The sequence below is a fragment of the Enoplosus armatus genome (assembly GCF_043641665.1).
Source record: "Enoplosus armatus isolate fEnoArm2 chromosome 20 unlocalized genomic scaffold, fEnoArm2.hap1 SUPER_20_unloc_2, whole genome shotgun sequence".
Classification (NCBI taxonomy): domain Eukaryota; kingdom Metazoa; phylum Chordata; class Actinopteri; order Centrarchiformes; family Enoplosidae; genus Enoplosus; species Enoplosus armatus.
Genome location: NW_027261195.1, coordinates 15,001 through 40,080, shown reverse-complemented (window position 1 = coordinate 40,080; position 25,080 = coordinate 15,001). Strand labels below are relative to the sequence as shown.

General features: G+C 44.8%; 1 protein-coding gene across 1 annotated transcript in view; it reads left to right on the top strand.

Moving 5' to 3' along the window:
• LOC139307152 (ankyrin repeat and fibronectin type-III domain-containing protein 1-like) overlaps positions 1-25,080 on the top strand; it is a gene marked incomplete at its 3' end in the record, with an annotated part of 66,301 nt that overhangs the window by 30,249 nt on the left and 10,972 nt on the right. Inside the window, exons 8-13 of the mRNA XM_070931034.1 lie at positions 8,001-8,126; positions 11,675-11,870; positions 14,324-14,534; positions 21,311-21,505; positions 23,107-23,220; positions 24,135-24,232. Of these exons, the coding sequence (XP_070787135.1) occupies positions 8,001-8,126; positions 11,675-11,870; positions 14,324-14,534; positions 21,311-21,505; positions 23,107-23,220; positions 24,135-24,232 (940 nt within the window). The remainder of the gene's footprint in view (positions 1-8,000; positions 8,127-11,674; positions 11,871-14,323; positions 14,535-21,310; positions 21,506-23,106; positions 23,221-24,134; positions 24,233-25,080) is intronic.

Here is a 25,080-nt window from a genome sequence, read left to right as displayed (position 1 = left end):
CCAGTAGTTGTGTTTGTAATAACCCTCCAGAAAGACGCATAAAAGCAGGCTCTGATCTGGTTTGGGCACCCGATCGGGATCTTCCTGGTGCCTTCCCTTGGAGGTTTTCTGGGCACGTCCAACTGGTGGGAAACCCTGTGGTACACCCAGAACACAGCTTGGAAATGCATTGGGATCCCCCAGGAGGAGCTGGAAAACATTGATGGGGAGAGGGACGTCTGGACTACTTTGCCTAGTCTGCTGTTTTGTTGTTCCGTTCCTACCTGCACTTTGTGGCTCTATAACAACGTCACCTGACTTCATCCTCTGCTCCCGCCATAATCACTACGAGCACTAGAAGGAAACAGAAGCTGTTTTGGGGCACTTGCTGAAGCGACTGATGCTGTCTTCTTGGGAGGACAGACAAACATCAGCGACAGCACGCTTAAAGTCGAAACTCGGAGCAGTGCCGGCACCCACAGTAGCTCTGCTGTGAGGTCTGATGTCTGGACTCTGTCCATAGTGCTGGATCATGGTGGAGTCTAAGCCGTGGTGTTGCAGCGACCTGTTGGGCTGTCAGCTGAGGCGGGCTGTGAGCTGCAGCGGTGCTCAGCTGCAAAGTCGAGGGATTCTGTCGGCGCAGGATAACAGTCGCTGTGTGAAACCCAGGGAGGCGCTAATGCGACATTTCTTTGATGGATACGAGTCATTTCCTCGCTGTCACGAGCTCCCGCGAGGTGCTGCTGGGAAAACTCCCACACACTCATAAACTCTCATGATGCACACACACAAACTGTACAGCCCATTAAAGTTATGTCTACTGGTGCTGCACTGCAGAGTCGTGACTTTACATGTTGAAGAGTGCAGAGGCAACAATAACTCCAACAAACAGAAGGTGTACGTAGGGAACAGAAACATTTCACTCACAGCCACTCGTTTATGGGCACTGATCGTGACTTATTTTACAAATCAAAGCGGCGTCCCGGGTGTGTCTGTCCTCTGCTGCAGAGAGCTGCCAACTGTGATGATCTGTAAACAGTGAACACGGCTCTCAGACGCTTCATGTTGCACGGCTCATGGACAGAAGACAACGTTTACATCACGTGGACCCTTGTGAATGCAGAAAGTGTATTTGGACCTAACATATAATATATTATATATATATATATATATATATGTATGTAATGAACACAACATTAACACGTCGTCTCCTTTAAGTTGATGTGTCGAACTTGTGATCAACCAGCTGCTTATTTCCACCTCCAGCAGCTTCAGAGCAGCCTGGTCCTTCATGTGGAGTCGAGTTTGTGTCACCTGGTGAATGAAGTCCAATCTTCTCTCTCTGTTAGAGGGAAACATCTGGCTCTTTAGCTGCTGAATGCTGCACTATGTTCAGCAGCTGGTCTCTAACTGAGTCTGTCTGCTGTCTGTGAACCAGGACGGATCTTTGTCACAACAACAGTATGAACTTCAGACCCAACAACATCCACAGTTCTGCTCCGTCTGGTCAGGACACAGAAGGACAGACGGACACGCAGTCAGGAGTTAGTCACGTCTCACTGCTGAATGACACCAGACCTCCTTCAGTTTCATGGCACCAAAAACTGCTTCCAAACTGCCTGTTTGTCAGTGAAGAACATCCTGCACACTGGAACATCACTGCAACAACTTCAGAAACAAACGACAAGCAGCCGGCCGACAGGTCCGTCCAGCACATCTCAGCACGACGGGTGCACAAAAAAGATATTGTGCTGCGTGTTGTTGGGAGTAAAGTAGTGGTGGAAAGTAGTTTAAGTTACTTGTATTCACGTTAAACTCTACTTTAGACTTCACTACATTATTTTATTGTGTAATTGAGTCATTTAAGAACTAATCTGCAGTGCTGTAAGAATGTTGTTTCCAACTATTTTCTAAAATTAAGGTTAATCTTTTATGATTCTGGTGCAGCAGCCTGTCCCAGTTTTTCTCTTTTCTAGAACATTTGATTTGAACAAGAAATAGGTTGAAATCTTCTGTTTTCTTCTCTCGTTTTAAAGAAACAAAGTTTTGAGGTTATAGTCAGAAATATCTTTATAAGGGGCAGGGGTTGCAGATTACAGGAATAATAATTACAGGAAACCTCCCCTCTGTTGCTGGGAGTCAGAAGTTCTCATGTCTACAGCCAGCAGCTGGTTAGCTTAGCATAAATGTAAATTGTAATATCTAGGAGCTATTTCAGGCGGCTGTGGTTCTGGAAGTAAAGTCCCGTTTATTTTCCCGTGCACAGTGTTGGTTGGCTCTTCAGTACAAAAGATTAACAGTACATTTAATTTACTGCAGCGCTCTGTCTGCATTTAATACTGCTCTCTGTGAATTTGACCTGCTGCCTTTTTCAGTCCAGTGTTACTGGTCCTCCCTACTGTCGATGTCTAAATCTGTCTACATGTACAGTTGCCAAAACCTTAACACAATGAGACGCAGGTCTGAAAGCAGCCTTGCGGCACGTTCACGCACATGAACAATTTCCTGTTCAGACATTGAGCGGTGACGACTGAACTGAGCAGTTTCCTCTGCCGTTCGTAGAAACAGTACAAATATTCAAACAAGGGACTGAAATGCCTGCATATTGATATTGAAACTGTAAGAGTATGTCTCTCTCTGTCCCTGCCCCCGCCTCTCCTCCTCACCTGTTGGTCTTCAATGGCAACCATGGAAACAGTGCGATCCTGAGGCAGCTCTGAGCCAATGAGCAGCAGCAGCCTCCTCGGCAGATGCCGGCGGGATGCTGCCACGTTAATTGTTTGGAGTTGTCTGTGATGTCACAATAGGGTTATTTGTTGGCATTCGTTCATGCTGGGCGGTCTTTCCTTTGGGGGGCGGCTGTGACTCCTGACACAGCTGTGGCTTCATGCAGATTATCCAGAAATGTTCCAGGTTGAACATGTCAAGTTTAACTCAGCAGGAGTAGTACCGTGTGTGTGTATCACAACCTGATATATCATCTTCTTCTTCTTCTTCTTCTTCAAACCCATCAGTGAGCCTCGCCGTGTCACTGGGTCACATGTTCCTTCATCACCATGAACACACACACTGTAGTTTATCTTGACTCAGTCCCACACACACACACACCGTCTTGCTGCCGCAAATACTCACTAGAGCACCACATGTGGATTCATCCGCCGCTGAAAATAGTCCCCAACAAACGCACTATTTCCTCCTGTTAGTTTGATAAAAACTACAACGAGCAGCTGTTTGAAGGAATGACTGAGCCTTTTAAACATGAAACAGGAATATAAACACATTTAATTCCACCCCATGATTTACATGGCCTTGAGTATTTGAAGTGCAGAGATCAGAAGTGTAGTTTCAGATCAGCTGACTGTTCACAGGCACATTTGATACCTTGCAGTGTGCTTTGCAGGCTGCTCTGATCCATATTGCCTACTGCTTGTGGTTTTGGTGGATAAACTGCTCGATTTTTTAAACATAAAGCTGGTGGAGAGCGACGGTGCAGCAGCTCCTTTGCTTACCGTCAAGTGTTAATAACAGTTATTACCCACAAACTGTCAGGATAATGAACTGCTCCACACCATTTGACCCAGTAGCATTACCATTGGCACTGGGTCACTTGGACACTATAGAACACAAACATTTTGGACTAAAGTCTTTAAAAAGGAGACAGCCTTCTGCGATGAACGAAGTGAGGTTTACTTCCTTAAAGCTGGGGGAGGCAGTTTTATTTTGGCTTCATTGGGCAGAAAATCCATAATAATCTTTTAGTGTATTGTAATTCAAGTGGTCTGAGAGGAAACTAGACTTCTGCACCTCCTCATGGCTGTTTCCAGGCATCAGAAAATCTCACCTGTGACAGGGGACTTCGGCCAATCACAGGTCGTTTCAGAGAGAGGGCATTCCTATTGGCTGTTCACCCGACCTCTACGAATGCAGATGCACGTGCACGACCGTTCAGAAGGAGATAGTCCTGGGCGGGCAAGCTGGCGGTTGCCTGTAGTCAAGATCAAGCTTGTGTTGCGTGCACACAGTGGTGTACTGGCCATCTGGCATATCCGGACAATATCCGTTTCCACCGTCGTCTTCCTGCAACAACTCACCTCTCGCAGGATTTCAGAGTGAGAACTCTCCTTGAGTGAGACTTCTGTTTCTGGTTAAACGAAAAGCATTTCACTCGTTACCGTCAGTCATTTAGACCCCAACATCTGTAAAAAGAAAATAGGGCCCAGTTTTAAAAATACTGGAATTACCCTTTAAATGAATTCACTTTTGCATTCAGTTTTGGATGAAGTCAGCATCCGTAGCAGCGTGATTTGTCAACAGAATCATCAACGAAGCGTTTTGAATTCACTACAGCTTTGACTCACACCTTCCTCTCCATAGCAACGGCGGCCGAGGCTCATGGGTATTTTGACCCTCTGCCTAACAGATGGAAAGAAATTCAAAGAAAAACTGAAATGGGAACACAGAACAAATAAATGTGCTTTAAATAGTATAGTAGTAGTAGTAATAATAGTTCTGAGTGAATATGTGCCCATCTTCATTTATTTTCTTTTAGTCTAAATGGTAACAAACCTCATTGTAGAAATGTTTAGTTAAATTATTTCAAATCGTTTCTTTCCACAAACCCCCCTGCTGCACTTGAGGGGGACTTGATTGATTTTAAACCAACAGCTGAATCAAATATGTGATGCTTTTAGGCCACGGTAACCTAACTTTTTCCTGTTTCAGACACTGATGTGATTTCTTGAATAGTTTCTGGATTTTTGTCATTTGGACCAAAAGGCTTTGGTTTAAATCTTAATCATATATTCTGTTTCACTCTGACACATGTCACATGACTGAAGCTAAAGGCGCTCTAATGTCTCGCCTCATAATCATCATGTTTACATGTTGTCTTCAGTATTAACACTAATCCAGCTGATAGTTGACTGTGTCCATGGTTACGGAGCAAACAGGGACTGCAGTAGCTAACGCATCATGACTTCTCATGGTGCTGATTAAACAAAATGTTAATGAATACAGGGCCCGCACCTAGCCCACCTGCTCCGTGGCAACATACTTCCTGCTTGCTTCACCCAATGCATGATGGGAACTGCAGTACAGAAACCGGGAGTGACAGGAGTGTTTCCGCTCTCAGAACAGAGACTCAGAACATCTCATCAACATGAAACACTGACACTCTCCATCCGTCTTATACAGATATTTACTGGGTGATAAAAACCTGTGGACATACGGGCAAAAACTACACTTTAATGTGTGGAGGACCACTGACATGTAAGTTTATTGTATTTCATTGTATTTCAGTTCATCGTGAACAAACCAAGATATGACATGACTCTGACAGAAGCTTGTAAATAAAGGGAGTGATACAGAGTTAAATCAGCTTCACTACCTTGTCTTTATTTTGAAATGTAGGCTGCACATCCTCCCAAAGATGGAACAAGAAGACTGATGCCACAGTTTAACCAGCAGACATCTCAATGCTTGGTAGACCTGTTTCCTGTAGTGCCCTTCAAGCAGTCACTCAGTCAGAAGCAGATAAAGAAACAATAAGGTTAAGACTGACTGGACAAAGAGAGCAGCTCTGTGGGAACAACAGCTGTAATCAGCTGCCATCGTTGATAAGAGGCCACTCTGGAGTCACAGATGTTTCACATCTGGAGAGGCTCGCCCAGCTGCAGTTGTGTGATTGCAGGTGAATGAAGAAGAGTGTGAAGACAAAAACCCAAAGGTGTTTTATTTACAGTGAAGAGCTGAAGAGAAGAGCAGCTGCAACCAGGGACTGTTTGATACTTTCACCGGATGAATGACTGATCGATGTCCAGATGATTACTCAGCTGCTTTATTTTGATAATTGATTAAGAACAAACATTCTCTGGTTGAAGCTTCTCCAAAGGGATGATTATCTGCTTTACTCTGTTACATCGTTACAAACTGCATATGTTTGAGTTTTAAACTGTTGGCCGGACAAAACAAGATGTGAAGACGTCACTTCAGGAAACTCACCAAACGATTAATCAATGAAGCCAAAGTAGCTGAAATCCCACAGTTCGCCAGCTGTAGTTCAAACACGCTGGATACAGAAAGTCTATCTACTTGATAAGAAGTGACATCACATATCTGACAGTCAACATGAATAATATCAATACACTCAGGTGCCAGTTGATTAGGTACACCTAGCTAAACCTGATGCAGTCTAATACAACAGTCCTGCCACCTCGGGCTCCAGGAAACTCCTTTTTAGACCAAACAGTTCATCAGAGATGATCGTTGTTGATTGTGATTTCAGCTCGATAGCAAGAAGCCGTGACTCAAACACTTCCTGGTGTTTGTACAACAACCTGTCAGCGTCTACAGGGAGAATTATTCACTCAAACAGCTGCAGATAATGACTGTAATATCCTCAGGTTTATTCGATTTTACTCTTTTTACTTTTCTTTCTGTTTCCTCTGGAGCATCAGCAGATTTAATCTCCTGTTCTTCGTCTGTCACCTCCCCTCGCTCTCCTTTTTGTTCTCAGCCTTTTCAAAGCCTGAAGCTGCTGCCCCTCCTCCATCAGGGTTTACATAGTCGCTGTTCTGTGTGTGTGTGTGTGTGTGTGTGTGCGCCTCTCATATCACTGGGCACACCAACTACCCCCCACATATGTGCACACACACATCAAGCCTCGCTATCAGCTCTACTTCCCTGTGTCTCTCTCTCTCTCTCTCTCTCTCTCTCTCTGTCTCTCTCTCTCTCTCTCTCTCTCTCTGTGTCTCTCTCTCTCTCTCTGTCTCTCTCTCTCTGTCGTGTGTGTGTGTGTGTGTGTGTGTGTGTGTGTGTGTGTGTGTGTGTGTGTGTGCGTGCCGATGCGCTGCGATGCGATGCGTTCGCTGGCGAGCAGGTGTTCAGTACAGTCGGCCAGCGCCGGAGCTCCACAGTAACGAACAGACACTCCCACTCACACACACACACACACACACACCCAGGGCCGAGCATCACATCTGGGGGCTGCCGGAGTCTCTGCTCCCCCTCTGGAGATGATCAAGAGCTCCAGAGAGCCAGAGGCAGCCAGGCGGCATCAGACAGAGAGATTTAACCCAGCGGAGGAGACTCAGATGCTGGGATAGATCTGCTGCTGAACAGCCTGTTGTACTTCCCCCGGAGGAGCCTCAGAGTCTCTGTCCTCCAGTCTTTCTAGTGAGTATTATTGACGCCACCATCTTCACTTTAAGACATGAGTACAATCTACGGAGATAGTGACAGAATTTAAAAGTTTTCTCGTTGTACTTCGACAGCTTTGAAGCAACTTTTGCGCCTCAGTTTTGATCTGACAGGTGTCTCATCGGGTCTGGTCTTTGTAAGGCTGAATAGTTCCTTATTTGGGTTGTGGTGCTGGATTGTTGGCCAGTTCAGGTGCACCGGGATCCGGTTTAAGCCAAGCCGGACTGTTGGAAGCCACGTTCTCGTCTCTTTTTTGTTGAATTTTGCTGCAGTCCAGCGGGACGTCAGATTGCAGTCTTTCAGTCCCTGTTGTTCTTCTGGGAAAGGGAAAAGACATTTCTGCTTGCAGAAGACGTTCTATGAAAATTTAAAATGTTCGCTGCTGTGAGAGCATCTGATGATGTGACACCGGTGAGGTGTTTGAAGCGTCTCTGAGGACAGTTTGACACGACGGAACGTGGAGGAGGCTGATCTCAAGAAATTCCGAAGAAGAAATTCTGATTTCAGGCTGCGTTTTTTATAGTGAACGTTTGGATTTTTGGACTCTGAACACAGAGAGAAAGCTAGATGGAAGGTGAGAGAACTTTCTGAACGTCCTCTTCTTGTTCTCTCGGATCTGTTTCCTCTCATTCTGCTGTGATTTCACCTGGAAACACCTGTCGAGGACTCTTTCTCTTTTTTGCTTCTGTGTGGATGACAACTGTGGATTTATTGTACTCTGGTTCTCATGCACCCCTTTCTTCTTCTGTGTGTGCGTGTGCGTGTGTGTGTGCGCGTGCACGTGTGCATGCGTGTGTGTGTGTGTGTGTGTGTGTGTGTGTCAGGTCGGACAGTAAGATCTCTCGGTTGGCTCAGAGGTGGATCCAGAGGCCAGCAGGAGATGCTCTGATCAAAGACCTGAAGCCCCTGTTTTACACGGGAATCCCCCGATCCTCACTCAGCCTGGACAGGTGAGGACACACACACACACACACACACACACACACACACCTGCCTGATTGCATTGTTACACAACACCGTGTCCTGATATGTGTAAATAATGGATGATAGCGTGCAGAAAATCTCTGATTTCAGCTTTAAGTGCAAAAAAACCCAACATTTAAACTACATTACAATGAACAAAATCCCAGATACAATTATTTCGGGGATCCAGGGTCCCTCACAGACCATGTTAGAGGACTCTTCAAGTCCTGGGTGGACATGAAACTGTTCTGGTTTAATCATCAGTACAAAGATGAACCACTGTGTTAGAAAATACATGTCTAATAAAAAGGAAAAACAACTCCTTGGAAATAAAAACTGAAGGATAGAAGTCAACTACGACTCCCAGGGTGCATTTCACTAACAAACAGCCAATCTGGGCTTTGTAGACCCCTGATAAACCAGTTTAAATTGGTTTACTTTGGATGAATTCAGCAGCTATGGCATGCTGTGTTGTTCCCATATTCTTCAATGAAGCTGCAGCTCTGATTCACATCTCTGACTGGCCTCTTCGCCATGGCAACAGCGACTGAGGCTCGTGGGTATTGTAGTGTTTAGAGCCATCTCTCAAATGACAGTAAAAAGTCATTCAAAGTGGTGTTCAGAACATAAACCTACAGAGTCCTGCGAGGGACACTGAAGACAGAGCGGAGTCTGAAAATGAACATTTATTGAATACTTCAGGAACCAGAGGAGTTTAGTCAGGAGTCTGAGTGTCCAGTCCGTTTCTTTAAAGTCAGTTTACTGCTAACAGAGCCTGAAGCATCAGTGCTGTTGCCATGGTTACCTGCAGTTTAATATGCCCTGAGCTCTGATTTAGAACAGTGGATAAACTGTTGACCCGAGCTACGTCAGAGGTGATATGAAGCAAATACCTGACAGCCAATCACAGGCCAGCATTTTGTGTTGTCAACGATGACTGGTGTGTAATCACAATCCATACGATAGCTGTCGAGATGTTTCAATAAAAACCACCAGTGATCCAAATCTGACTGTCCGTCTCTAGTGGTCAAACTCCAGGAGCAGTGGATCCTACATTTCCCATAATGCACCTGGATAGTGTTTTTCATTAGAGCCTCCCCGCTGGTGAACGGCCACGTCTTTCAGACTCCAGTCCTCCAGTTTGTGACACAGACTGCTGTGAGTTTGTGTGTCTCAGGCTGAGCAGCTCTACCCTGACGAGGTCTCTGATCCCGATCCTTGACGAGTGTATTTGGTCTTCACTTGTATCAGACAGTGATTGGCCTGGGGGGGGGTCCTGCAGTCACAAACCACACAGGCTTGATGTGTTGGACACTGAATGTCTCATTACTGTTTATTGTGTTTGTATTGCTCCATCAAGTACAAACTGTACTGAACCACACACACACACACACACACTTCTTTGTGAATGAAGAGTCCAGGTGTCTTTGTCTCTCGTGGCAGCAGCTTTGCTGTATGTGCAGGTCGTCTCCCTTCTCTCTCTTTGCTGAAACCGTTATAATGACTGTAATGAGAGTGACCTCTACCCAACATGACTACACTGAGAGAGGAGGACTGAGTGTGCTGTCCCACCTCTTTGTGTTTCCACAGTTGGCTGCTGAGCTGCAGTGAAGCAATGATGTCCATAAAGTACCAGTTTGCAACAGCAAAGATCTTTTTTTTTTTATCAGCAAACAAGATGTTCATGCTGAAGGTTCACAGGGTTATTAATAGGTTATTAATGGGTTATTACTGGGTTAGTGATCACGAGTGTCTCTGAGCCCTGAGAGCTGTTGATTCACTGATAGATGAGGTTTTAACATTAAGGTGGTTTGAACGGAGAGTCCCTGAATATTTAATAACCGTCTAATGAATGTGTTGTTGTTCTCCTTTAAGAACTATATGAATATTTTAGGGAATACTGTGTTTTCACTGAACACACACACACACACACACACCCTGATGTCTGCTGACTGAACAGTGAATTGAACAGCACAATTATAAAAGCAATTTGTTCCTTTTTAATGATTTCAAGCCTCTTGTTCCCTCTCATCAGTAAACATGGATATGGAGGGGGGTGTGTGTTGAGGGATTGATATTTGGATCAATTTGTAGGTTGAACTCAATTATGTTTAATTAGCGCAGTTGTTGAAGATTTTCTACACACGCGGCTGCCGGTGAGGTGTTATTGGTGTGTTGCCTCTCAGCCTCAAAGTGGGCGTCAGTTAACAGCTTTAAACCTGTGAACATTAGTTCAGCAGCTGTAAACTGATATTTCAGTCTGTTTGACTGCAGCTGATGTTCATGTTTCACCGACGTCTGCAGGAGCAGTTTTATTTCACCATGACGAGCAGCGCAGAGGCCAGGAAGCAGATCACCATCGTTTACTACCTGCCGTCATGCTGCAGTGCAGTTTTACCACTTATGTGGTCTGATTTGAAGGTGTGTTTAAAAACACAGTTATTGAGCTTTTTTGCTCGCTTTCAGGGGATATCACAGGCAGCTGTAGTAGCAGCTTCCTCCGCATGTTATCACCAAACATCCTTACGTCTTTACAGGCCAAGCTGTTGTGTCTAAAGCCCCTGAGAACTTGTGCTATAAACATTTCTCTGCATTAAATTATTCAATGTTCAAGAAATAAGCAGCTATCACAGTAAATAAAAACAGTTGTTGTTTATTGAGAGATTTAAAAAGTTGATCTGCTTCATCCGGACTGTGTGGGTGCAGTTTAATCACATGATTCAGATGTTACTGAATCCTGATTGGTGCACAGAAATACGTGACTTAACCCTTTTACAGCTGAGACACACACCCGTGGGCTGTTGTCAGCTGTGCTAAATAATCATCATCACTGCAGATTTATTGGATTCAGATTCAGTACAGAGCCATCGACTGTGAGGTATCATTAACACTGCAGAGTGGCTGAGCCAATCAGCAGCAGTGTGTTGACTGTGAAGTCCTGCTGAGTGCAGAACAATCAGGTGAAGCAGCAATTTACATCTGACGCCTGCTAATGATGAGACACTGCAGGTGTGTTTCCTGCAGCGCTGAAAGATCTTCACGTCTTCACAGGACAAGCTGTTGTCTTAAAGACATAGAAAATGCAGGACGGAGCACCGTCTGAAGTCTGTGAGCAGCCTCGTAGGTTTGAGTGAAGGAGTTTAATTCCCAGAGTTTTGGATATTTCACTGCGTTCTCACAACGGGTTGTCCGCTCTCTGTAGGGTTGGCAGTTCGATCCACATGTGGAAGTGTCCTTGAGCAAGACGCCGAACCCCAAGTTTCTCGTGTCTCTCCATCACCAGTTCAGAAGATGAACATTTGAAACTGTATGAAATAATAACTAGTTATCCTTAAGAGAAGCTAAAACAAGTTCTCTGATGGTTTCCTAAGATGAAGTGTGTCTCCTCTTCTACCTTCCCTCTCTTTTCTTTACTCCTTCTTTCTTCTCACTCATGGAGATCTGCACATTACAGTCAGTCAAAGTCAGTGCGCATCTTTTAATCTAATAATTCAGGAGAAAGTAACTCTCTCTCTCCACCTCTCCATTCCAGCAGACACCTCCCAGCTGTGATGACCCAGCAGATGCAGAACCTGCAGTTGTCCCAGACCAGGAAGTGCCCCGGTGGGCCGGCCTCCCCCAGCGCTGCCAAGCGCCTCTACAGGAACCTGTCGGAGAAGCTACGAGGAAGCACCTCCTCCTTCGAGGATGCCTACTTCTTCGGCAAGACGGACCGCCTCCGCAAAGCCTCGGTGAGTCTGCTGGTGACGAAGAGGACGAAGATTTCATTTGTGTTGTTGACTTTAAGCTTTTGGGTCAAGAAACACGAGCCATCAGAAGGTCAAAAAGTTTGGAAAGAAACAGGATAGACGAAGGTCAACAATAAGATTATGACCCAAACGTCGTCAGATTACAGAATCAGATCAGCTGAGAGGAAGACAGAGTATCCATTATTTAAATGTTCCAGGAATCTGATGATTTATCAGTTAATAATTTGGTCTTTAAAATATCAGAAACTCATAATTTCCCTGAGGCCATATTGACTTCATAAAAGATCACAATTAAATGTTTTTAATCTGTGATTTTCACATCCAATAACTCAATAAATAACTGAACACCTCCTGCAGCTCCTGTTTTAAGGCTTTTATTGTGAAGCAGCTGCAGTATGTAACATAATAAACACGTATGTAGACCGCTCACCAACTGTTGTCTGGTAACACGTGTGTTAGTCATCAGATTCGTGCTGTTCAGATTGTTTTCCTGTAGACGTTGAGGGGAAACCCTGTCCGGCTGCTTGTGTCTGAGACCGAAGGATCAATAAAGACCTCGTTTAGGGTCTAAACACTAATTCTGTTAGCTGTGATGTCTTCAGGTGTCACATCTTTGATTTGATCTCTGAGCTGCCGTTCATGTCTGTCTGTCTGTTTTTCTTCAGTGGATCTCTCACAAACAGATCCTCAGGCAGTTGTAAGAGACGTTTAAGCTCTTTCCTTGAGGACACTTAGCTGCCGATGGACGGTTTCCTCTGAGAGCACTCGGTTTCTCTGTGCAGCAGCTCTCTCGCTGTCTGCTGCCATCATCACGTCCGTCCTGCTGCCCTGCGAAACATTTGGTCGCAGAGATTCATCATGTGTGACGGGTGTTACAGGTCATACTGTGTGTGTGTGTGTGTGTCTCTGCCAGCCTGCTGACATTTACAGACCAGTCACAACAGCAGACATGAAAGAAAGAGGCAGACGGGGGAGGAGGAGGGTGAGGATGGATGTATGAGAGAGAGAGGAAGAGTGGGAGGAAGAGGAGAGTGGAGGAACCATCAGAGTACGAAGTCTGTCACAGACTAGATGGTAATTATTTTAATAAATAAAGTGATGAAATATAATGTAAGTAATTAAAGTGACAGAGGTTGATTGACAAGCGTCCTGAAATAAATAAAAGACACTCTGAATGTATAAAAACATATAGGATAGATTTGGACGGGAGTTTTATTATATTAAACGTTTTAATTTTATTTCAGAGTTTCTCATTTACATGATATTTCTGAAACTGCAGAAACCGGATTATTTTAAGTGTACGTGAACTCGGCCGTGTGTTTCTACAGTCTTCACCTGCAACTGCTCTGTTGTGTTAAAGACTTTGTGGTTTTAGGAGGTGTGACACACAGTCTGGTCTGACTCACAGGATGTAGGCTGTTAATATAAGGCCGACTATTTCAGGCACAACTCTCCTTCCCTTCAGCTGTCTGCGTGTTACTGTTTTGCGAGGGCTCCGTCGCTGCGTCCTGGGCTCAGCGCCGCCCAAGACGATTGTGATTGGTTGAAAGAAAAACAATCAAGCCAGAGCGTTTTTATCTTCTGAGTGACGAGGTGTTGAGCCACATCTTTCTCTGAACTGTGGAGGTCTGGAGGTCTGGAGGTCTGCCTACGTGAGACTACTTTGTGATAATCCAGCTGCTGCAGCACCATGAGAGGTTCATCTGGTTCATCTCTTGGGCATAAAATGGAACTGGCATGGGGGTGCGTGGGGGTTTACCTAACATGTTAATGTGGCCATGCATGTTTATTGATCTTCTCAGCTCACCAAGAAATGATTGATTATCAGCTGCATTTGTCCACACCATAACTGAAAACATGAAGGGGATTAAAAACACACAACACACCTCCGATCGATCGGGGAGAATGCTACACCCATGTTACCATGGTTACCATGGTTACCATGGTTAGATCGCTGTCTTGAAGGATCACGATCAGCGGATGGATTTGATTGTAGTTTGTGTTTTGATTTCATGCTTAAATCATACGTTTATTGCCACACAGGCCTGAAGATCGGGTCTGGATCTGCTTCCAAGTGGACTCTGCTGGGTTTCGACAAAGCAGACGTACCACACAGGACTGGGTGACAGTAAAATCCATCTGCTGACTGTGAACTGTCAGGAAATCACTCTGTGTGGTTATGCAGTTTTATGTGGTAACCATGGTAACCAGGTGGTGATTTCTCCTGAAAAGGAGTTGAAACAGAGGTGTGTTGTGTTTGGATCTCCAGAGAAGATCAATAAATACACCAGGCTCAGTAAAGTCAGACCTGATGCTTCCTCCCTGGTCCTGACCAGATATACTGACCTCATGTCTGTCCTCCTTCCTGCTGCGTCTTCCTGTCACAGTGTTTGTATCATGAAGTCATGTGACGTTGTGCTGGTTTTCTCCTCCAGACCATGCAGGGCAGCGACTGTATCTTCGAGGCGGTGGAGCAGCAGGACCTGGACACGGTGCAAATTCTCCTCTACCAGTTCTCAGCAGAGGAGCTGGACCTGAACACCCCCAACAGCCAGGGCCTGACGCCACTGGACATCGCCATCATGACCAACAACACGCCCATCGCCAAACTGCTGCTGAAGGCCGGCGGCAAGGAGAGTCCACACTGTGAGTACGCCACAGCTGGTTCCAGATGTGTCTGCACCTGAGAAGACCTTCACTTGTGTCTGAAAGGTTTTAGTCAAATCAACAAGTCAAAGTGTTTCTACCTGTTCTGAAAGCCTCCTCCTCCTGCTGCGTCTCTGTTTGTCGTCTCAACAACATGAATGATAGCGGTGCACTTCATTGTGGGAGCAAAGAACAGCTTCAGCTTCTTGTCCTGATGTTCAGTCAGAGTGTTTTGGATGTGTGGACGACTTCATGCTGACAGTATGTTCAGGTATTTCAATGTTAACAGTTGTTTCTCTCCTGCTGAACTCTTCTGACCAGCAGAGTGAACACATGAAGCCTCCAGCCAGGAGCCCAATGTCAATACAATTAGCTGGGAGGACTCTTGAACCAGGTCTTATCAGCACCCGTCTCCTGATGGTGCAGAGCAGCAGACTTAATCCTCTATCCTCAGACGGCGGTCACATCTGATTGGTTCTGTCCACTCTGACCTTTCACTCCGAAAACTTAATTTACAGATCAGAGCGATGGTCTTGTCACTGTTGACTGCTGGTTGTCATGGTGATGTGTTCTGCTGCGCAAAATGTTTCTGACTTGTTTCTAGTCTTTGCTTTTATCCTGTTTTAGCTTCAACACTGACTCCACCAACACATTTCAGTTGTGTTAATTCATAGATATTATAGATCTGTATCATCCACATTCTTGTCTGAACGTCTGTATCTGCTGGTAGCAACTCGCGTCTCGCTCACATGACCTGAAGCGTCTTTGTTACGGGCCGACATGTTAAGTCTCCACCTTCACTGATGGTCCAGGTGGTTCAGAGCCGTTTGAACTGCTGGCTTAGCTTAGCTTAGCTTAGCTTCGGCAGAGGCAGTGGAGAGTGACAGAGCGAGGGATGCTACATGACGTCAGCCTGTAGTTATATATGTATATACTGTGTGTGTGTGTGTGTGTGTGTGTGTGTGTGTGCCTGTACAGAGCAGAATAGCGTGAGTGATGCTGTGGATCAGACAGGGCCTGTGTTTGTGTCTGCAGCCCAGTCTGGGTCTCCTCTACCTGGACCTGAATGAGCCTGCTATCCCCCTCCTCCTCCTCCCCCCTTCTCCTCCCCCGCCCTGCCCACACACACACCAAACACACACACACACACACACACACACACACACACACACACACACAGTTTTTTCAGTCCCCCTGTTGTCCTCCATAAACCCTCCACAGACAGGTGGTTCTTACCTTACTACTGACCCCCCCCCTCCCTGTGTGTGTGTGTGTGTGTGTGTGTGTGTGTGTGTGTGTGTGTGTGTGTGTGTGTGTTTGGGGGTAAAACAGTGGCCACTTTACAGCAAGCCGGGCCTCCTGCGTGACTCCCCACTGAACAGCTTTAACAAGGTTTGTCGTTTAATGGTTTAACTGTTCCAATGATGCGTGTAACGCCGGGGCAATTACAGCTAAGTGATTTATTGTGCCGCGGGGCCGCGGCGGCGAGAGCTCTCCACACAGCGGCTGGACTCTGGGCGGCGGTACAATCCCATCCTTGTAAACAAACACAGAGTAAACATTGCCGCTGTTTTCCCTCCTGGGGCCTGCTGCTCTCTGTTTATGTCATTCCTCAAGTGCCAAGTAAATCAGTCAGAGCCCGGCTGACAGCACAGAGAGTGTGTGTGTGTGTGTGTGTGTGTGTGTGTGTGTGTGTGTGTGTACTGGTGTGTGGTTACAAGGTAAAAATCTCCATCACAACTAAAAGTCCGGCCCTCATATTTTTACTTAAGTAAAAGTAAACAAGCGTTGAGATTCAGTGGAAGAAGTTCTGAGTTTTACTTGAGGAAAAGTAGTAATACTACAGGCTTTTAAAACTTTAGTACAAGTTCAGATTTATTAGCAGCAGAATTAGTACCAAAAAAAGTGAATGATTTATCATGAACATATGTATGTTGAATGTAAAGTAACTATAACTGTGAAGTCTCCAACATACAATAAAACAATGTCTGCAACACAACAACACACAGACATGAACTGAAGTGAGATCTTGAAGATGATCCAACATGATACAACACAAGGAGACACCATCGTCATCAGTAACATCGTGGTGACAAAGACTAAAAGGTCTGGAGAAGTAATATTTTACAACCAGACAAACTTCTCTGTGGAGGTAATTCATGTGAATTCATTTATGTGGTATTTATATTTATTATTTCTCATAGAAACAAGCGATGGATACAGTGATGTTTTTATTATCAGGCCAGGAGAGACGCAGACAAACTTATCTCCATGTTTCAATGAGCTGATTCGACTGTTGAACTCATTATGTAGAAACCCAGGAGAGGATTTCACTCATCAACTGCGAGCCAGTGTTTTCTGTCTGCCTCTGTGTGTGTTAATGTGTCTCCCTGAGCTCACCTACGTTGCCTGCGTGTTCATTTATGAGGCCCCTCAGGGCCCCTGGGGGTGCTGGTCTATATTTAGACCCCGTCCCCTCAGTCAGACAATGTCCTCCTGTGTGAGGCGGCTCCTCCTCAGACACAGCAGCCTGTTAATTTACAGCCTTTTCAATTAGCAGCCGTTAGCAGCTAGCAGGGCTCTGACAGACCGAGCCGAGCAGGAAATGACACCTCTGGGTTTATAATATGGCTGCTGCCGTTTCCAACGGCAACCCCCTGATGGATAGAATCAGGAACACGAGGCTGGACCGCCTCAGCGTTCACCAGATCTCTATTTGTTTCTGTTGTTTTTCAAAACATTATTCAAACTGTCAGAACTTTATTTAAAAGAGTTTCCCGGGAGATCAAATACTAAGGAGCCGTTTGTTTAATCAAATATATTTAATTATTGTAGTCTCGTATCTTCTGAAATATTGCAGGTCCAGTAGTGATGTAACGAATGATGTAACAGCTGTAATCAATACTTTCATATGAACTGTAAGAGAGAGGATGAACCCGACTCTGCTGGTCCCCTCAGCTCCACACAGCTTTTCAGCTTCTTTGTTTTTGTTTTCTGGCCACGACTTCCCTGATTTGATTCACGCTCTGATCGGTCTCAGTGTTTCCAGCTGTTTTCTGATGAAGCCACTGTACACGACCAGACTCAGTTAGAGACGAGCTGCTGAACAGCTGCAGCATTTAGCAGCTAACGAGCCAGATGTTTCCCTCAGAATCAGAATCAGAAATACTTTATTGATCCCCGGGGGGAAATTGTACAGTACTGGTGCTCCCATTCAAGAGTAAAAAGTGGCATAATTTAGAACTAAAAGTATGTACAAAATATAAAAAGAAGAAATAGAAAATACAAAATATACACATTTACAGTGTTTAAGTGAACAATGAAGTAAAAAAATATATACAATAACAATATATATGTATGTTTATACATATATATATGTATGTATGTATGTGGAGGAGGAGGAGGTGGTGGAGACCAAACACAGAGCTAACAGAGAGACTGGACAGAAACACGGCTCCACATGAAGGACCATGTTGATCTGTAGCTGCTGGAGGTGGAACAAATTCGACATATCAACTAAAAGCTGCAGATATCAAACAGCTTCGAGGTTATTGCAACATTAACAAACCTGCAGACAGAGAAGGGTTAGATATCAGAGATCAGATCAGAGATAAATCCTAAAACCGTTGTAATCTGGCTGGACTCTGGTTTAAGAATCCAAAAGCCCCTCTGTCATGTCTGTTGTACACATGATTTAAAAACTCTATGTTATGCTGATGTGTTTCTTCATTGATCAGATTTAGATGTTGTTTTATTTCTTGTTTCCTTTAATGCTTTATGTGTTTTTATCTGTGCGAATATATCAACCAAAGAAGCAGAGCTGGTCTTTAGAAGCAGCCGGCAGCATCACTGTACAACAGTCTCATCACAATCACTAAATCGGCTCCATTCAGTGCGTCTCTGCAGAGAATCCCATTGATTGAACACGTCTCAGATTACACTGCTCATTATCTCCGTCCAGCAGTGGACGCCGACACACTCTTCTGTGTCACAGCAGATCATTAATTGATCCCTAATGAGACAAACAATTATCATCAACGAGGATCAAAAGGCTTCAAACAAAGAAGAAAGTGCAGCAGCTGAACGTGCAGCCACAACACGCTGTTTGTTTGTTTGTGCTGCTGTCTCAGTCCATGAAGAAGAACTGGAGAGAGAGGGACAGCGGCAGGGCGGGCAAGCATGCAGTCATACAGCAACATGATTCTCAGATGCAGATGTGCTGCTTTTCCTCTGAATGCTGTTAATAATTGTAATGTCTTGTTAATAATGTGGAGCTTTGTGAAGGCGTCACTTTGGGCTCTGGGTCATTGTGACCAAAGAATCGATCCCTTAATGGAGAAAATAATCAGCTGATTCATCCACAGGGAACTAATAATCATTAGCTGATAGTTCAGAATGAGCTCCACCTCAAAGAGATTCACTGTGAGAATAATTGTTTCTACCTGTAACAGTCAGACAGGCAGGTACAACAACCATCTTTTACACCTCAGCCAAAAGTCACACATTTACCATATTTCATTTCATTTTTCATTTATTTAGTCTTGTGCAAATGTACATACTATAATTTAATGTTATTGGCAGCAGCAGAATATCAAGTGAAGGTGTTTCCTCTCCTCTTCTTCCTCACTCCCTATAGTTGGAGGGCCAGCGTTGGTCCTTTTATGGTCACATGCTCAGAGACACTTTCTGTCGTTTTTGGCCTTGATTTGTTCTTTTCCCGCTCTGACGTGGAAGCTGCAGCTTCTCCTTTAGTCTGCTATAAAAGATGTTTGCTGGCCTTGACAGAGCTGACCCTGCAGCCTCGACTCCTCCACAAACTCATTTTTTCATTAAATAAAATGAGATGCAGCTCTCCATCCAGCCCTCGAGGAAGAGCTCAGTCTGAAAGCTAATCCCTGTGAAGGAGGACTCGCGTGGTCCTTGTGGAAGCTGTATTTGTTGAATTGTAGATCTTTGTGTTTACTCTCCAACATCCTGTAAAACCTCACAGACACACAGCAGTTAACAAAATGACATCTGAGACAGAGCTGTGACTGTTTAGCCACCAACAGCCTAACTTGATGTACATGTTGATCAGAATCAGAATCAGAATCAGAAATACTTTATTGATCCCCGGGGGGAAATTGTACAGTACCGGTGCTCCCATTCAAGAGTAGAAAGTAGCATAATTTAGAACTAAAAGTTTGTACAAAATATAAAAATAAGAAATACAAAATACAAAATATACACATTTACAGTATTTAAGTGAAATGAGGTGAAATGAAAAATGAAATGAAAATACAAAATATACACATTTACAGTATTTAAGTGAAATGAGGTGAAATGAAAAATGAAATGAAAATACAAAATATACACATTTACAGTATTTAAGTGAAATGAGGTAAAAATATATACAATAACAATGTATATGTATGTATGTGTTGCACTAAAGTGTGTGACTATATATGTATTGCACTTAAACATTTTGCATAAATAGTGAGGTGGTGTATGAACAGGTGAGGTAGATACAGATACGGATTCCAGTCTCTTCCTGAGTGTCTGACATTCAGAGAGAGGAGTTAAACAGTCTGATGGCCACAGGCAGGAATGATTTCCTGTGTCGCTCAGTTGTGCATTTGGGAGCAATGAGTCTCCCACTGAAGGTGCTCTTGTGTCCGACCAGTACGTCATGGAGAGGATGTGAAACATTGTTCAAGATGCCCCGCAGCTTAGACAGCATCCTCCTCTCTGACACCACCGTCAGAGAGTCCAGCTCCACCCCCACAACGTCACTGGCCTTGCGGATCAGTTTGTTTAGTCTGTTGGAGTCCGCCACCCTCAGCCTGCTGCCCCAGCATGCAACAGCATAGAGGATAGCACTGGCCACCACAGACTCATAAAACATCCTCAGCATAGTCCGGCAGATGTTGAAGGACCTCAGCCGCCTCAGAAAGTAGAGACGGCTCTGGCCCTTCCTGTAGAGGGCATTAGTGTTCTTTACCCAGTCCAGTTTATTGTCTATGTGGACTCCCAGATACTTGTAATCCTCTACAATGTCCACACTGGCCCCCTGGATGGAAACAGGGGTCATCGGCGCCTTGGTCCTCCTCAGATCCACAGTCAGTTCCTTTGTCTTTGTCACGTTGAGCTGTAGATGGTTCTGCTCGCACCATGTGACAAAGTTGTCCACAGCAGCCCTGTACTCCTCTTCATCACCCTTACTGATACATCCAACTATTGCTGAGTCGTCAGAAAACTTCTGAAGATGGCAGGTCTCAGTGCAGTAGCTGAAGTCCGTGGTGTAGATGGTGAAGAGGAAGGGAGAGAGGACAGTCCCCTGCGGGGCCCCGGTGTTGCTGACCACTCTGTCTGACACACAGTGTTGTAAGCGCACATACTGTGGTCTGCCAGTCAGGTAGTTGACAATCCAGGACACAAGGGGGGCATCCACCTGCATCTCCGTCAGCTTCTCACCCAGTAGAGCTGGACGGATGGTGTTGAACGCACTGGAGAAGTCAAAGAACATGACTCTCACAGTGCTCGCCGGCTTGTCCAGGTGGGCGTAGACGCGGTTGAGCAGGTAGATGATGGCATCCTCCACTCCAAGTCGGGGCTGATAGGCGAACTGAAGGGGGTCCAAGTGTGTCTTGACCAAGGGCCGGAGCTGCTCTAGGACGAGTCTCTCCTGTGTGGATGTGTGATGTGGATCCTGTCGATCAAGTCTGATGAGCTTCAGTCCTTTGGGCTCCAGGTCTTACTGCAGCACCCTGTGTGTGTGTGTGTGTTTTCTGTTGTAGTTGTGAGCGTGGAGAGTCGGGAGGCCCACCTGAGCTCTCTGGTGGTGGAGGCTGAGCGGCGGGCGGCAGACCTGGCGGCTCAGGCTCAGAGAGACGGCCTCTCATTGGAGGCCTGCCACAAGGACAAACAGCTGAGGGCCTGGGAGTGGAGGAGCAAGCTGTACAAACGCATGAGGACGGGCTTCCAGCACGCACGTGAGTCATAAATGAGTCATAATAATGATAAAGAGAAGCAGATCCAGTTGAGCTGCAGGTGACCTCTGAACAGCAGCTCATTTAATATGCTCCATTTACATTCATTCATTCGGCCTTTTGTCCAAATCAAGGAGACGTAATGTTACAGGTACACCACGCTGAAATATCTTAACATGTGATGGATTGGGATGAAAAAGTAGTAAAAAGTACTACAAAATGTAATTTCAGCCTTGTTGAGTCCTGCAGACAGATCACATCGGTATCATCAGACAGGCGTCTGCACACATCAAGCAGTAATGAAGTGAGAGATTATTATGATTGTTTGTGATGAAGGGAACATGAGATGAGTTGTGTCACACAGCAGGACTGCTGCTGTTACTTCACATTATCGCTTATTACACTTGATAAAACCTGCTGCTTCAGTTTGTTAATGTCATTAGAATATTTTAATTTCGGTGTTCAGTCAGCTCATCATCTCCAGCTCAGCATGTTATTATATAATACTTCTAATGAGACACTTAAAGTACCTGGTTTCATACACTGACTTCAACATATTTTAAATTCTGTAATTTAGAAGGAACCAGAAATATTAAGTTCTAACAGACTTTCAACAAGTAAGATTCAGGGTCAGAGTGTGAACTCACATGTGATAATAAATAACGTCAGATAACAGGACAAGTCAAGAATATTAAACATCGTGAAGTGTTAGGTTACATCTTACACAAAAGAGTCACCCTCACGTCAGAAAACCTGTAACAACTAGATACACAACAACAAATCAATATTTATAAAGGGCGCTCGATACAGACACATGTCTTTGTCCTGTCTCTCTCTTCAGGACACGGACGCTAAGAGAGGCGGCCATTTGTTACGTATGATATATTGTATTTATCCAGAGAGGACAGATTCATGTAAAGGACTCTTTCAGGATTAGCTCATGTTAGCAGTGCAGTGGTGCTTTAAACAAAGAGACTGTTGAACTCGCTGTTTATGTTGTTGATCAGGAGGTCTAGACAGAACCTCTGTCGTACAAAAACCCGGATCAGGAGGTGAGAGCGGGGGCCACTGGACTCAGGACCAGGAGCCCGGGGGCCAGAGCCTCCCTCTCTCTCAGTCTGGAGGTCTTACTCCCATGTAGGAGGGGAGGGGGGCCGTTCTGTCAGAGAGGAGGAGGTCTGTGATATCAAGCAGAGCTTCAGCCTTTCACTTCATCATAAAGTCCCATCACATTGTTCAGTGTCCGTTTCCTCTCGACGTTTCTGATTCGAAGTAACATCCTGAGATCTGCTGCTGCGTCACGCTGCATGACAGCCTCCCACTCGCTGACCGCCCGGGGAGTAATGTGTTTGACATTCTCAAAACACATTACAGAGTTTCATTTGGAATAAACAGAAGAAGAAAAGTCATCACCATCTGCAGCGCCACCTACAGAGGAAGTTTAAACTGCACCAACTGAAAATCTAAAGATAGAAGAAGACATCGTTTTAGATTTTCAGTTTTTACACACATTACATTTCAGCTGTTTTCAGTTGGCCTGATGATCATCTTTGATTTCACTTTGTTTGTTGTGCTTGTTGACGCCTGTCTGTGCCCCTGCTCAGGTGCCCCGGAGGCCCCGTCTATGGTCCGTCTGAGCGTGAGCAGTAGCACCACACTGACCGTCACCTTCCAGGAGCCGCAGTGTCTCAACTCCACCGTGGTGACCAAATACAGAGGTACACACACACACACACACTGTCAAATGAGTTTGTTCAGCAGCTTATTGTTTTGTTTGGAAAGCTCATTTCATTTATTGATTACATTAAGACAGCAAGACAACATCAACTACACATTTTACATTACATTATCAAATACATCAAAACAGAAGAAATAAGAAATATATGTCAAAATCATCGCATTAAAGACCCTGTTAAATATGCAGTTTGTCAGTTGTCATAGTAACGCAACATGCTTTGCTGCTGGTGAACAGCTGTCAGGTATGAGTTTTATTCTGAGGGACTGAGAATTAGTTATTTTCCTATAATGTTGAATTATGAATTATTATACATCATATTATATCAATGATCATCTGTTGCAGGTGTTGTAAAGGGGCTAATGTTTGGCGTCTTTAGTTGAATGAGTTTTAGAGAGACGTGTTCATCAGCTGATGCTTTAAATCTTTCCCTCAGTAATTTGTTTTCTTTCCTGTTTGTCCCAAACATCTTAACCTGGATGATTGGAGTGTTTATTACGTACACCAATAAAACTCTTTTCATAAACTCGTCACTCAGCGGCGCTTTAAAACGTGTCGTTACACTCAGTATTCATTCGATTCGTGATGTGAAATCTTTTCTCCCAGTAAATAACAAATAGGGAATCTGGGATTTCACCGGGAGGATAGACTGTTACGAGAACGCATCAGAGGCATGGCTTTGTCCATCGGTGGGTTTTTCACACCCTTAAAGAGAGACAGGAAGAGACAATTAGAGACGCCTCGAGGCCACGAGCTGAGCGAGAAGGTTAATGAAGATTTCCTCATCTCAGGAGGGACTATTGATCTGTAATGAAAAGAGAAACCAACCTTTTACTGTTTACTGTTGACACCTTGTGGGTACGTAACCTTTGTGTGTGTGTGTGTGTGTGTGCGCAGTGGAGTGGAGCTGCCTGAAGGATTTCTCGCTGCTTGCTGGAGAGATCGTGTTGGATAATCTGCAGACCCTCAAGTGCATCATCAGCAGCCTCACCACGGTAACCGCAGCATCGCTCGTCCACTCTCTCAGTCGCTGTGTGTGATTTCTCCTGTAGCCTTCAGAGGAACTCTGACTTGTTCTCCTGCACAGCTTCCTCGACTGTTTGCGTCCGGATTAAACAAACGGCGTGTTAATTAGGAGCTCTAAACCGGATTAACAGGATTGCAGATGAAGAGTTGTGAGCTGTGATCATCTCTCCTCATGACAGCTGCTTTCAGTTCAGCTCTGAACAGACCTCGTTCAGAGCACTGACACATTTGATTCAGTCATGTTTGGGTATAATGTTGGTGTAATCTTGTCTTTCCATATTTTCAATAACTTTGCTGTCATGTGTTTGTTGAGTGGCATCAATGACATTTGGAGAGGGTGCAGTTTAGTGGAAGCTGTGGTTCATTATGCAGCCAGTGCATCACTGTCTGCCACATAGATACAAGCACTGTGCTGCATCTGCTGTCTGCCATTTAGAGCAGCAGCCGGCACTCAGATACATCCCTGAAAACATTTAGAAAAGAACGTGTTGGCTGAGTGGAAAGGACGAGATACACCGTGGGTGTAGTCGGAGTCAGAGTCCACATCTCACGTTAGTGTGGACAGCACTGATTCACTAAACAACTTCAAAGAGACGTGAAACGACAAAAAGGTGAAGCAAAACTGCACCAAAGTCATTCAAACAGAGAGACAAAAGAGACAGAATGACTACAAAGACACAAAAACGACCACAAAGAGACAAAACACATCTACAAAGAGACAAGAAAACGACACCAAAGAGATTCAAATGAAGGCAAGGAGACACAGAATGACTACAAAGAGACAAAAACGATCACAAAGAGACAATAAACAACCAAC